Genomic DNA, 14,183 nt, shown 5'->3' with positions numbered 1-14,183 from the left:
TATATATATATNTNTNTNTGTATATATTATATGTATTTAATATATATATATATATTATATATATATATATATGTATTATATATATATATATATATGTGTGTGTGTCTGTAAGTTTGTGTGTGTTTTATGTGCGTGTGTGTGGGTGTGGGTGTGTGGGTGTGGGTGTGGGTGTGTGGGTGCGTGGGTGCGTGTGTGCGTGTGCGCGCGTGTGTGTGTGTGTGTGCGTGCGGGTGGGTGTGTATTTGTTCGGTTGGGTGGGTGTTTGTTTGTCTTGTGTACGTGTTTACATATGAATGCATGTACACTACTGGTTTCCTGTTTGTGAAGATATATGTATTATCGTACAGGCACATTTTCAGATACTTCTGACTGATCTTGCCTAGAGTCAACTTGCCTATAGTCAAAACAGTAACAACACAACCTACATCTCAAAAACACTCTGAGCCCGTACACACAATAGCCCTAATCTACGCCCCAAACTCTCGACTACATTACCTCTAAATATCTGGTGCACGTATTGAAATAATCCACAGTGTGCCTCTGTACAGCCTTTCGCATTCGTTTCCCATCGAACACCTGTCTATTTGTGTACATGTAGTGTCTGGGCTTCTCTGAGTCACCCTCTCCGCCCTGAGGGGCACCTTGCACTCCGCCGGTGCCCGCCCACTTTCCCTTACCTACCATCATCTTGGCAAATGTAGATGGGGATCTATAATTTGTAGGGCTATGCCTTGTTCTATATACCGTGTGCTTTGCTTGTATATCAAAATATGAGCTTTGGTAGCTTTTGGACCCGCTCCTGTGATGCAGTTGTAGTAGGCCGTATTGACATTTTTTCGACGCCAAACACCGATATTATCTCATAATAACCCCAATCTCCTTAATACGAATGTGCGCGATATATAGACACATCAAGCGCTCGCGACGACCGATAGTTGGAATTGTACTGTATGTACTACGTTGTATTTACATTCCCAGTAAGCACATAAATACATGTGGTGCAACGGTGGATTGGCATACTGATCCTCTCGAAATAAATAAATCGAACAGGAGTGGTGGCCATATTTAAACCCAACAAGCTTCTAGGGTAAACTTTTCCGTTGATGAAAGTTTGGATTGCCGCACGGCAGCGCACAGGTATGTGTTCATACTTTTGGGGGGGTTTTTTTATAGGGTTTTAGGGTTTTAATGTTGTTGCTTTTTTTGTTTTTTTTGTATTTGTTTAAAAAAAGGGGGTTTTTTTCTTGTTCTAAAAAGTACGTGATGACTCATCCATTACATAATTTATTTTTTATTTGGAGGCCAGCACTCACTCTATGTAGTAAATGGGCCACTATTCCAATGTCCCAGACCCAAGCCGCTGCCAAGCAAACGCGAAGAAAACGCGGCGATGACTCATATTTATTGCATACAGAGTACAGACAGAAGTGCTGTGTTCAGTGTGAAGGTTGTAAATATTTACCTCTTTACGGTTGATTTTGGCGAGGGCAATGTCTGCACACTATTTCAGGGTCAATCAAAATATCTATAAAGGTGAAGCCGGCCAGTCCTACGGCACCACACAGCAAGTGCAAGTTGGCCTGTATAAGAAGCATGACTAGCATCAAACAAACAGCCGTGCCGGATATCAGTCGAGGTCAAGACTTTACTAAGTCTCCTTTCCAGGCTTTTAAACGTCCGGACACCAATGCTATAACCCGTTCGCGTGCGGTGAAGTATGTGGCAGCACCCGTGTTTGTCAGTGTCGTTGCAGGCGGCATCGCCGTGGCACTACTTCAGTAAAGAATGAGATACGATAAGTCGAGTCGTGAGTTGTGGCACTTGTATCCCATTCGAGATCGAAACTCGTCCAATAACACTACAGATAAGTCTCTACGCTTGTGTAGTTTTTTATGTGAGCTCTGGAAAGGAGACACCGAGGATGTTGCGGTAGTCTGTACATGTTAGTCGATCTGTCTGGTGGTTTCACTGGGACAGTTCAACAATTGCGTAGTTTTTAATGTGAGCGCTGGAAAGGAGATGCCGAGGGTGTTGCGGAAGTCTGCAAAAGTTAGTCGATCTGTCTGATGGTTTCACTGGGACAATTTTTGTTGGATGAAAATCGTAACTTTGGAATGCCGTTGGATAGTACACGAGTCTGTGTCCCTATGTAGTATTCATCCATTAATTGCATTCGCATCACCCTATTCCTATTTTAACTATGGAAGTTTGATTGATACTAAAATAGGTATCAAGTATACTATAGTGTCCCATCTACAATTTTCACAAGGTGCTTAGTCCGTCTGTTTAAGAACACAGACATTGACCCGACGACAGTGTGTGTTGCCCTCGGTCATTTGTAAAATAACCAGCTGAAAGTTTCTGGCCATATTTTCCGGTCGACATGCTGGTCTGTCCAGCAAACCACAGCATATATGGAGATGCTGAATACAGAAGCTCTACATCTGTAATGGTCAGGGTATCAACTTTGTTCGGATAAGTTGAAAAATAAAGTCTGTCTTTCTATATCGGTCGCTACTTTGCGTGTTTGCATTTTATAGTAGCGTAGTATACTATCGCGACAGAAAACCTAGCATTACTTACTTCTCCTGCAGGTGACAAATTACCCGTACAAATTTTCCTGATTAATCAAAGCCCGTTGTTGTGGCTTACCCCTTCTAAGAGATATCGATTTAATGATTACCACACCTGAACAACCCATATTGCGATATAACTGTAACTTAGTAGGCTTTGGGCGCATCCTATTGATGCAATTACGAGCTTACTTGCAATGTTGTTTTGTATCATACAGCGGAGAATGAAACTTCACGCAGCGACAACTGATAATATATGAGAAATACGTCGCGACTGAGAGGTTTTAAGAGTCATCTGGAAATACTCTTCAATACGAGACTTTAATCACCCTAAATTCGATTTCTGATAATTTAAAGTGCTAATCACTGAACTGGCGATGCACGTAGATACTTCAAATTAAGATATTATCTTTGACTATAAAACAAACATGAGTGGACAACCCATTTGCATTTCATGGATTTTGTATAAGTGGGCGACCAGTGTCTGAATGTGATACACCATACATAAGCTTGTACATTATCAGAAAAGTCTCAGTATCGATCAGCTTTGAATTATTTATCAGCTTTGAATGAAGCACTCATAATCCCCAGCCGAGCCCGAGTGCGACACGGAGAGCACCAGCACATTTTAGAAGCCGAAGGTCAAATTCTGAAATTCAATCGGGAAAGTGTACAGTATTTACAGGCCAGCTGTACTAATGCACGCATCCCAATTTGGAGAGAAGGCATTGGTCTATTTACTCTCGTTTCAGCGTAAAATGTCTTATTCTGCAGTGCCAGCGGTTGTTAAAGTTCAATATTGCGGTCACGCCAACTCATGTGTCCCAACTCCAATGAGTCATCGCAATACATCATGGGGGCTGGGCCACCGGGGCGTGTGGTACCCCGGAATCCCGGATATGGTAAATACTAAATAGTTGACAGAGATAGTATGGGCAAACTATACAGAAATATTATACTTACAATACAATATACTTATTCCTACATAAACAATCGGTTTATTCGAACTTGAGTCAGAGAACTTATAGAATCTTAATTAGATCACTCAACATAATGTATAGCTTACGCCAAGTGTATTCCATCGGTGGTCGTGTGTCGACGCGTACGCTTGCACGCCAGCAGCCCATAGTTGTGCGTGCATTGCACGCCGCCACTAGTTTAAGGGACGAAAAGAAAGATGAGCCTAAACCAGGTCAGTTTATAGAGTGTTCTTCTATCGGATTTATTTGATATTGGTATATATCTGCCTTTATAAGTCATCGATGAGTATTGGCGTACTGTCAGGCTCAAGTGTTTGGTGTTGATATGCGATATTACTATGTTTGTAACTTACCATGCTTGCATGGTAGGCTATTTAGGTTCTGTGTTGCTTACTAGCAATTCGTGCGAACGAGGTATACAATACGTCGCACATCCAGATGACAATAATCCACACCTATATGTTATGTTCCTATACGATTATGTATATATATATATATGTGTGTGTTTGTGTGTGGGGGTATATATATATATATATGTATATGTATATACATAAGATACATAGATATGATAAAACCATGTGATCCTGTGTTCAGTGCTGTTAGTTTTTCTGTACGAAGTACCAAAAGCGTCGCCTACTGTTTGTGACCATTATTTGGGGGAGTCAGTAACAAGCCTGTTTTTATTTATTTTGCATTTCAATAGCCTGTGTATGATACATAGCGTAAGGAATGCTCACGAGGCGTGCCAACGATGTATATTTATACATATTGCATGCGTATGATTATAAATATAAGAAATGCCCACGGATCGTGCCAGTGCCGTGTAGTTTTTTTTCCCTGGGGTACCTATTTTCTGCATGAAGGAAGCAGGATGAAGCGTATCGTATGATGCCTATAGCAGTATGGTCAAGCAGTATTAATGCGCATAGTACAGCAAAATACATTATATCCTGAACTCCGTTGAATTTCACGTTCTGTAGTTGAACCGGAAGCCACCGAGGATAACAAGCTGGAAGCGGAACTTGCTGCTTGCAAAGAAGAAGCTGCCAAATTAGCCACGAATGTGAAAGATATAAATGTATGTTACTTGCGATTTTTATGATCGTTTGCTTGTTCAGTTTAATAGCTATGTGGTCGCGAGACCTCTATCCTCTATGCTTTTGATAAATCTGGATGCATGTGTGTCGATTGCAAGCCGATGTGCTCATGCGTGTTTGTTAGAACACCGCATCAATGTGTAATCAATGAGGTATGCATTAACATTGGTCATTGTATATACTCTATCGAAGCTATATCTATATACATGTGAGTTTGTGTGTGTTTATATATATATATATACTATTGTATATATAATCCTGTTTGTTTGTGCGCATATTCACGAGTTTTATATGTAAACTATTAGGTGTACACACGATGTATATAATGATGCCCCTGGACATGTAACGTATCTCTGCCTTCTGAAGGATCTGTCTATAGTATCATGTTATTAAGTCTAGTGGGCTCAATAAGAAGATTCAATGTTGTGTTTGTTATTATATTCCACTTTCAAAATTATCATTTGCAAGTACTGCCATGGGTGGCTATTTCTATAGTTTGTTATTCAACTCTATAATGACTATTATCGTATATATTGGGTTCGTAAGGTGGGACGTGTTTATTCTAAGAATTCATACAAAATCAAATTTCTTGGCTTATTAGTTGGTACGTGTGTATCGTCAATGATCATTGTTGTCAAACAATTTCGTTTGAGTGGTATGGGTCGAGACCAATCTTGTCTCAAAATTTTACTATGCCCCGTGCGCATTTTATTTTTGGTGTGTATGTGTGTACAGGTAAAATCAGTGCTTTCCAGTACCTGTCTACAAACGATCCTAATCTGTTATGATCACGTTGTATTCCTTCAGAATGTGTCCACAGGCAATACTTCTGCGCGTATTGGTGGTTTACTTGTGCATGTAACTGTGCTTGATATCCACAACCAATAGATCATCTACACGTATTAGTACTGTACCTGTGTACGTAAATGTTTGCGATATAACGCTGATGTGAGCGAGAATCGAGCTACCACGTCCCACAGCACAGGGATAAACCAGCTCTGGACATTTGCCCCATCTTAACCCCTGTGTATAGATACGCTCACTGACACGTATAATAAACCACCCTCAGGATAAGTATATGCGAGCTCTAGCGGAGATGGAGAATGTGCGCAAGCGTGCCCGCACAGATGTAGACAACCAGAAGCACTTCGCCATCCAGAAGTTTTCTAAATCCTTGATCGAGGTATGTATGGAATATGACTCTAATTTTCTTTGTTGATGCAACGTCCCAGGTTGTGATACTATTTAAGGGACTAATGGTATTCTTTGTACTTGTGCTGGAAGAGGTTATGTTCTGTGACCATGGTCAGAGTGCTGTTTTCATGAGGATTAAAGGAGTGCGTACAACATGTATAGTCAACGATGTCCATCCTCTGTGCATGTTATATAGCACTGACGTGCAAATATGTATGTGTGTACATCGGTTTTGCTAACCTGGATATTGTTGTAGTACTGTAGCTTCTCACATCACTAGTAGTTGGGCATCCCACTCTCAGTCTGTAAGGAGAAAGTAAAAAGGTGTCGACTCTTATTTATATAGGTATGTATGTATTTGTATACATAATATCATTTTTATTATTGTTATTGTTAATATTATTATTGTATCGCTCATCACGCAAACTATTTCTCGCAGGTTGCAGATATCTTCACTCTGGCCACGCAGGCCATCAAGGAAGAGGAGCTGGCAAGCGATCCCAAGCTGCAGAACATGCACAAGGGTCTCACCATGACGCAGGATGCCCTACACAAAGCTTTTAAAGACCACGGCTTAGAGAAGTTCGAGGTGTGTATGTTTTGTGTGTGGTGTATTAGACTGTGTAAGCGACTTTGAATGTAATCTGATTGTTGGCTATTCAAATGGGGGATGTTACGAAATTCTGGGTTTTTCGTTGTGCTTTTCTTTTCTTTTTAGCACATGTGATGCGGTTGGTTCTTATATTGGTTGCTTGGCAGTAAAGTAGATTTTGTGGTATCGCTTCAAATCTGAGCTTGCGCTACACACGGTATATGACATGGGAGCATCCGGTAGCTATCCGGGTTTGTACATATTTGGACAATTGTATATATATATATAGTCATACTAGACACAAGTGGGTTACGCGTAGATGAGGGGTATATTTGAGTGTCTGCCTGATTTGTGCGTACAGGACATGGAATGCCCTTAGACATGCTATTGAGTCCCTTTCTGTATTTATCATTTTATATTTCTAAATGACGGAATGCCTGTAGTGGCATACAATTTTTTTGTGATTCGTGTGTACATTTTTTTACCGTTTTTAGTGTGTGCTTCTTGAGCCGCTAAGAAGTTGGGAGATGTTAGTTTAATGTACATTTGTACACGTCGATGACATTTATATGCATACCTACTACAATAATATTCGATAGCCAGGCTTCCTTTTCATTGCCCTGTCTACATATTCTCTAACGCCCTTCGTTGTGCCACACACAGCCACTGGGAGAAGTGTTCGACCCCAACGCACATGAGGCTGTGTTTGAGCTTCCCGATCCGTCGAAGGAGCCAGGCACAGTAGGTGTGGTGCAGCAGGCAGGCTACTTACTTAACAGCCGCACTCTGCGTGCCGCTAAGGTTGGTGTGGTGCGTAAGCAGGATTAGAACGAATATTTTCCTGAGAGCACTTCCTGGTACGTGTGGTGAACCGAATGCGTAGCATTGGAGATCGGGAGAAAGAAAGGGCTTGTACATAGGCCACCTACTTGCACAGCTGGATGTGGCAGTGGGAATTCAGGGTGGAGTACGCGAAAGTGTACTTGCTCTAGTTCAAGACTAGACATGGACGCTGGTTCCTCTCTCAATACGGTGTTCACCTACTTGTGTGTGTGGGAATGCACTTACGGTCAAGTACTTACCCTCGCGCTTGCGATGGTAGCTTGAATTTGTAGTGCACATGCAGGTGCAACAAATTAAAGTAGGGTGTCGAATTATAGCGGGGTGTTGTCAATCAGCGGTCGACGTTGTCTGTGACAATAAAGGGCTTGTTGACAGGGCTGTATTTGGCTTGTAGATCTAAAAGAGACTTGTACATATCAGGTCAGGGTACATGTGTTTTACAAGGCACGGGTATAAATGGCGGTTTAGCTTCAGCCAAATGTAAGGCAGGTTTTAGTGCTGGCCATGCGCACACTGTAAACTGAGATTGGGCGGTAGGTATACATAGCCTTTCAGTGAGTGCATGGACAGCGAAGTAAATTAATTGGGGTTTTATCAATAAATTTTATCAGATAATACATTCCTTGCGTCGCCTACACTAAGCCCATTACTATATCTTCCTGCAAAGTGATTTGGCCATGATTTGCATTCGATGATTTTGATTTGCTTGTGAACGCGCACTGCGCATGGGGGGTTTTGTGCCCCGCAACACGTATATGAAAGGGTTCGCTTGACGGAACCGACTGATTACGTCTGTATATGGATGAATGTTCATATGCAATGAATTAAAACATGGTTACCCTGAGAAAGTCGAGTACTGTTTTCTGCAGGTCATGTTGAACGCCATCTCAGCCAACGACTTAATATGTTCAAGTTGAAGGTTTCGTTCCAAACGTCATCGCATTGCAAAAACATATCGTCATCGCACAATGTGCTACAATGTACGATAGACATACACAATATTATAGTATATTCTACACTGGTCCAAATTGATCCTGACGATGAATCTCCTTCGCTAAATATTTCGACAAGGTTACGAAGTATACTAGGACCACATATTTGATTTGGATCTCAGATACATATTTTGAATCTCAGTTTCAGATTCATAAGCCTGAAAAAATAACCGTAATCTTAAATGTTGCGTAGCGACGAACTCGCTCGTGTTAAACATCTATGAGCTGTGCTGACAATTATTTGCTGCGTTACGATAGTTTTGCTAAGTCAGACTGACAGTTACAAATTCCAATAGGGAATTGCTTGCTGCACGCCCTCTTAGATAAGGCAATATCCAAGTGCTATCAAATTGACTGCCCATATTCTTGACGAGAGCTAAAAATAACCAATTCAAACTGCGAAGCGCATCTCAAACAAGACAGTAGGCCTCTCATCAAAATCGTAAGGTGGGCATGTTTACCGCATAACCCCTTGTGGGTAGTTTTCTGGCACGCTTATAAACCCAATCGTTGGAGTCGTGAGTCATCACGAGAGGAGTTTCTCATTTCTGAGACTCCAAGATTCAAGTCTTCCTCCTGCCAGTGACCAATATGGCAGTATCTAATATATCTTACATATATCTCATATTTATCTGGAATATCTGAATTATTCCTTTTATCTTTTTTTTAAACAATTCAAAAAAGAAAGAAATCAACCCCAAGAGGATTTTATTTATTTTTTAAAATGGCTTTTCTCGTACCCTGGGGCCGGGGGCTGGCGGCGGGGGCTCTACGTTAGTGCTTGGTATACGACAACGACGTACAGTCGTACATATAGTCATACACCGATACACGGATGCAGCCTTCAGTAAATACACAGATGCCAGCCGATCCATACACCGATACAGCCTTCAGCGGTCCCTGACGACACCATGTCGCGACCGGCACGTCCTACAACATTTAGACACGATATGTAGGACATGTCGTTTGCCCAAATGTGAAATGTGAAATGTGAAACTCGGCAATCTCGGCATGAGACCTTGACGGTATGTATGACCGGATGAGTGATGACCCTCTCAGGCTCTCTCACTATCTCTCTCTACTATTAGTCTATTACTAATAGTAGTACATAGACAGTAGGAGGGAGTAGAGTCTCTCTCTCTCTACTGAGCAGAGAGGGTAATATTATGTAGGGTGTACGGAGAGAGAGAGTCTCAAACTCTCAGCCGTTAAGCCGTGGCCTCTACTACTAGCCACTCTAGTAGAGAGAAGAAATATCGCCAATCGGACTGAGAGATGATTGTTGTTTTCCGCTTTCTCCCCACAAAGTAAGTTTCTTTTTTTTTCTCTCTCTCGAATCATGCATCGTTCTATACCAATCCAGGATTTTCCGATGTTTTCAACTTTTCTGTACATTTTTTCCCCCATTCCAAGGATTTCCCGATGTTTTCAGTATTTTTTTTTGCCCCGAAATGATGCGCAAAAACATGCGATCTCAAAAGGAGTAAATCTATAACTCCATAGATATTATCAACTTTCTATTGGTTAATTGGACCAGCTATTTTAAATCGAATGGTGCTAATCTACTTTGACTAAATCTTCTGTCCAATGAATATATACATTTCTGTATCAATCAAATATTTATATAGCTCTTGGTTTCAAACTCCAATTGAAATCCTCCTCTGCATAAACTCTGATAGGACTCTCTACTCTAGTGAAGATACACGGAAAAAGTATGTATCTATACTCTTTTACTCTGTATTGTAGTAGACTATACATAAAAATTAATACTGTCTATACATTCATAGTGAATAGTCGAAGTCTCGATACAGTACACATGTCATATAGTCGTATGCGACAATATAATTGTATACAGTATATTTAGTTATTTGCACTAAACATACAGTAGATCAGTCTATATCAGTGTATTGTATATTTGGTGTATAGAGTATAGACTTTAGAGAGTATTTGGTTCTCTATTTTTTTATAAAAAAACAAATTCATGTATACAATTATTAATCACAGAGTATGTATTGTACTCTTTTATGTATGAATTGTATCTTGCAGTCTTGCAGATAAACTACTAGTAGAGAGTTAGTGAGCAGAGTCAAAAAGACAGACAAAAAAATTTATTATGCTTGTGTCTCAGTGTCTGACCTCCTTTTCTTTTTTTCAGCTTTCGATTGCTGAATGTATGGTATATATATATATATACCCTTAAATTGAATCATATATTTCACAAAAAACAGTTATATACACGCTAAACAATCATAATATGAGTGTATTCGGTCTAGTAACCCAAATGGACTGTGTATCGAGTGATCATCAAGACCTTGTAGATGTCATGTCAGTCACACACACGAGTAGTTCGGAGGTCGTCAATATGGAGAAATCCGATTTGTATTATGATATACTCGCTCAGCTCAGAAAGGTGTCAGCAGATGAGGAATGTGTTCCAACGCGATCGTTCTCTACAAACTCGATTCAGCATGAGACCTCACTTAGCACTCAGAATTTTGAACAAACGGCGTCGTTGCCATCGATTGGCATGTGGTCATCAAAAGACTTGAACTCGCCGATGGAGTTAGAAACCCGATACACAAAACCTGAGAATGTACGTACCGATTATATTCCTACGATTATAAATAGCTCTCAACCCGATAGCAGCCCTTCTGTACTGTCTCTTCTGGAGATGGCAAGCGCTTATCGATCACAGCGATGTCAATCGCTACCGTCCACACAACAGATACCGGATCTATTTAAAAGAAAATCGTCGCCGTCTGCAAAACGTGCTCAGGCGTCTGCACCGGTCTACAAGCGTGTCGCAAGTATGGGCGACTCATCCAGTACAATGTATGAAATCATCGGTGATACGGCACCTTTAGTGCAGATTAATAGGAGGGATCCGGAAGAGTTGAAACGTCTGTATATTTGTCCTGAGAGTTGTGGTTCGCGCTACGAATACTGGCGCTCACTTCAACACCATTTGGTGTCAAAACATGGGCTGAAGAAGAAAAAAAGCTCCTATCCTCAATTCGCATCGTTGACTGGCTGATAATATGTTATGAACAAAGCAAAGTTCTGTTGACAAACATCCGCTGGTCCGGGAAAAAATTATGCAGTATTAGGTTTGTGATGGTTTAATATACAACAATTCAAAAGTGAACCCAAATCATTCGGATTCAGATAAATACAATTAAAAATAAATAAACAACCTCGTTCCATGAAACGGATTTCGACAGTCGACAACCGCCCAAGTCCGAATTTTTATCAAATCTGTATTGATGATATCGTTTATATCTATATCGTGACCTAGCCATCAAAAAAGTTTTTACAGCCGTAATAGTATTTACGAAACCGTTCAGAAATTGTTATTCGACATCTATCTCATCCAACCGAGCAAGACATGTGTCACGAGGATGCGCTGCAACAGAACTTGCTACGACTACAGAGAGTGTCGTAAAGAGAATATATAAATATGCACCAGTAGCATGATGTAAAAATGTCATTAAGGTGAACACTGTTACCACAGCCTGGTTTCATCCATGTGAATGAGGTTGATTGTAGTTGAGACCGAAGTTCGTAGTGAGAAGGCAATCTGGCGCAAGTGCGTGCGTGCGATATATAAAGTGGAAATCAGAAAGTAGGAGGCAGATCTTTGAGAGGCCACCAGTAGCACATTAGGTAGTCACCAGAGTTATACTTTAACTTTAAGCAAAGATGAGCTCAGACTCGGACGAGCCAGGTCGATTGGGTGTTGAAACCAAACAATTGAGAGGTTATCAAGAGCGAATAGTTGCGGAAGCTAGCGAGCGAAACTCTATCGTTGTCTTACCCACAGGTACCGGTAAAACCCTCATCGCATGTGCTCTGATTCTCCACCTCATGCGCACGCGGTCTGCGAGGAAGACGCTATTCATAGTCCCTACTATTGCGCTGATGGACCAACAAGCAGCAGTTATAGCGAGAGAGACAGGGCTGGGCGTGATTACCATGGGCGGTGGACGACAGCCCACGAGACTCTCGCTGAAGAATGCGGACGTTGTGGTGGCCTTACCGGCTGCTTTCATGAACGCTTATGAGGAGAGCCATGCCTCGCATACCACCAGAGAAGAAAACGTACGTCCAGTGTGACAGTGTCTACGTTTGGTCATGGTAGCCCGTTGTTAAAGATTGCTGTAAGTCATACATACTTCGATGCAGGTTGAATCACTTGATACTAAAGTATGATATGTCCACCGTGTATTGTGCGATTGCACGCGCATATTTTGATCTACAGTTTCTTTTGGAGTGGTTGTATGGGTCACTACACTCAGTATCACTTTATTTGAGCAAGAACAAGTTCGCGTGTGAACTATGTTTAATATTCTGACTGTGAGCGGAGGATCAGTGCCATGCTGTTTCGAGCCAGTGCCAGGCCACATATGCAACAAAGTTGGATGCCTTTACTATACAATTGCGGTGTTTGAAACTACATAAGTATCCTAGATTGGACGGAAAGTGCAACATAAACTTTCCTAGCTGAGCGTAAACACACCAACTACAATACAATGACAGTCGACAAATCCAAGTTGTCGTTTGCCTCTATGTAGGAGGCCAAGTACGTAACACGGACTATTTCCCATCGTGATCCCACACGGTCGTCAGTGTTATCTTTAAAGTCAAATAGTTATTTACTTCGCCGTATATCTCGACTGGTACTTTTAATGTGTTTCACTGTAGGGTAATTCAAAAGCAAACCTCCCCCTGCGAGAATCCGACGGAAACTCTTTAACTTTAAAGCATACGTTCCAATCGCAAGCTATATCTGAGACATTGCCTCCAAGATTAAAGAGGGATCGAATTTCATACCCAAAAGATTATGGCACTCAATGTTTTGCACTCTTCAAAAGAGTAGTGGTTACCATAGTTGCCCTCGCCTTCTGATGTCCTGTAGTCTGTCATACCCGTCCAGAATCTGTTCAGCTTCAAAGACTTCGGGCTGGTTGTGTTTGACGAGGTGCATCACATGATCAAAGACGACCCGTACACGCACACGGCCAGAGCAATCGCCACCGAGCACGCACGCAGTGGTCATAGGCCGCAGATACTCGGACTAACCGCGTCAATTACTTATCGTACCAACGAGAAGCATATACGCAGAGACGTCAAGCGGATGGTTCGGTTGCTACAGGTGTTTATGCGTGTTTGTGTGCGTGCTTGTTGTTGTGGTTGCTGATTGATAGTGTGGGTGTTAAGAGAGGGTGGGGATGTTGGTGTTGGAGTGTTTGTATATCGGAAAGGAGAGTATCTTAGCAGTTTCAATAAAATAAGTACATCTGTACCAAGACCAAGCGTAAAAGATGAGCCGTTAGAAGCGACTAATTCAGTTGCATAGAGGTGTGCGTAGTAGTATACATCAGAAATACCTTCAAGCGTACAATAGAGCAATTTGATCTACGTGTTAGGCATAGCTTCGGGTGATGTTTACAGTGTAGTACGTGATTTGCTTGTGGTTCTGCAGTAAGATATGCTTGTGTGCAGGAGAGAGGGGATGTCAGGGATATGCAAAACATGATTGCATTCAAGTATATAACGGGACAAGCTTGGCTGTTTATGCAGAAGCACGCTATCCGTGAATCAAAGCTCGAGAATGATGAACCTGATCACTCATAACTGCGCATACAGAATATGCACACAAGCCTATCCCTAAACCTCACGCACACACTCTCTCACTCCTGTGCATTCATGTGAGATCCTGCGGTTATCATTGCGCCCGCGTCACAATCGCCGATTAGTATTCAGAGATCTCTACCCCAAGTTGCGCATAATATATATACATATATATACAAATGTATATATATATATATATGTATATATATATATATATATATATATATATATATATATGTGTGTGTGTGTGTGTGTGTGTGTGTGTGTGTGTGTGTGTGTGT

The 14,183-nt window shown here is 41.4% G+C and overlaps 4 protein-coding genes across 4 annotated transcripts in view; 3 read left to right on the top strand and 1 right to left on the bottom strand.

Annotated features, from left to right (window-relative positions):
* The window catches only part of SARC_08943 (hypothetical protein), a gene marked incomplete at both ends in the record, with an annotated part of 11,418 nt that extends 10,731 nt beyond the window's left edge, over nucleotides 1-687 (bottom strand). The window contains one exon of the mRNA XM_014297062.1: nucleotides 496-687. Coding sequence (XP_014152537.1) covers nucleotides 496-687 — 192 coding nt within the window. The remainder of the gene's footprint in view (nucleotides 1-495) is intronic.
* Nucleotides 688-3,485: 2,798 nt separating this feature from the next.
* On the top strand, nucleotides 3,486-7,898 carry SARC_08942 (co-chaperone GrpE). Its single transcript, XM_014297061.1, has 5 exons — nucleotides 3,486-3,765; nucleotides 4,534-4,631; nucleotides 5,720-5,833; nucleotides 6,284-6,433; nucleotides 7,100-7,898. The coding sequence occupies exons 1-5, from the start codon at nucleotides 3,627-3,629 to the stop codon at nucleotides 7,262-7,264; spliced, it is 666 nt and encodes a 221-aa protein (XP_014152536.1). The 5' UTR covers nucleotides 3,486-3,626; the 3' UTR covers nucleotides 7,265-7,898.
* A 2,596-nt stretch (nucleotides 7,899-10,494) lies between these two features.
* SARC_08941 (hypothetical protein) lies at nucleotides 10,495-11,495 on the top strand. The gene has a single exon (XM_014297060.1). It carries the CDS (start codon nucleotides 10,526-10,528, stop codon nucleotides 11,303-11,305), a length of 780 nt encoding a protein of 259 aa, XP_014152535.1. The 5' UTR covers nucleotides 10,495-10,525; the 3' UTR covers nucleotides 11,306-11,495.
* Nucleotides 11,496-11,970: 475 nt separating this feature from the next.
* SARC_08940 (hypothetical protein) lies at nucleotides 11,971-12,369 on the top strand (the record flags this gene model as incomplete). Its single annotated transcript, XM_014297059.1, has 1 exon — nucleotides 11,971-12,369. A coding segment is annotated over one exon (399 nt), but the record flags the coding sequence as incomplete, so codon positions are not given.
* Nucleotides 12,370-14,183: the final 1,814 nt, after the last annotated feature.

Source organism: Sphaeroforma arctica (genome assembly GCF_001186125.1).
Source record: "Sphaeroforma arctica JP610 unplaced genomic scaffold supercont1.857, whole genome shotgun sequence".
NCBI classification, from domain to species: domain Eukaryota; class Ichthyosporea; order Ichthyophonida; genus Sphaeroforma; species Sphaeroforma arctica.
The sequence above is the reverse complement of the archived record's forward strand: the minus strand, read 5'-3'. Positions and strand labels throughout refer to the sequence as shown.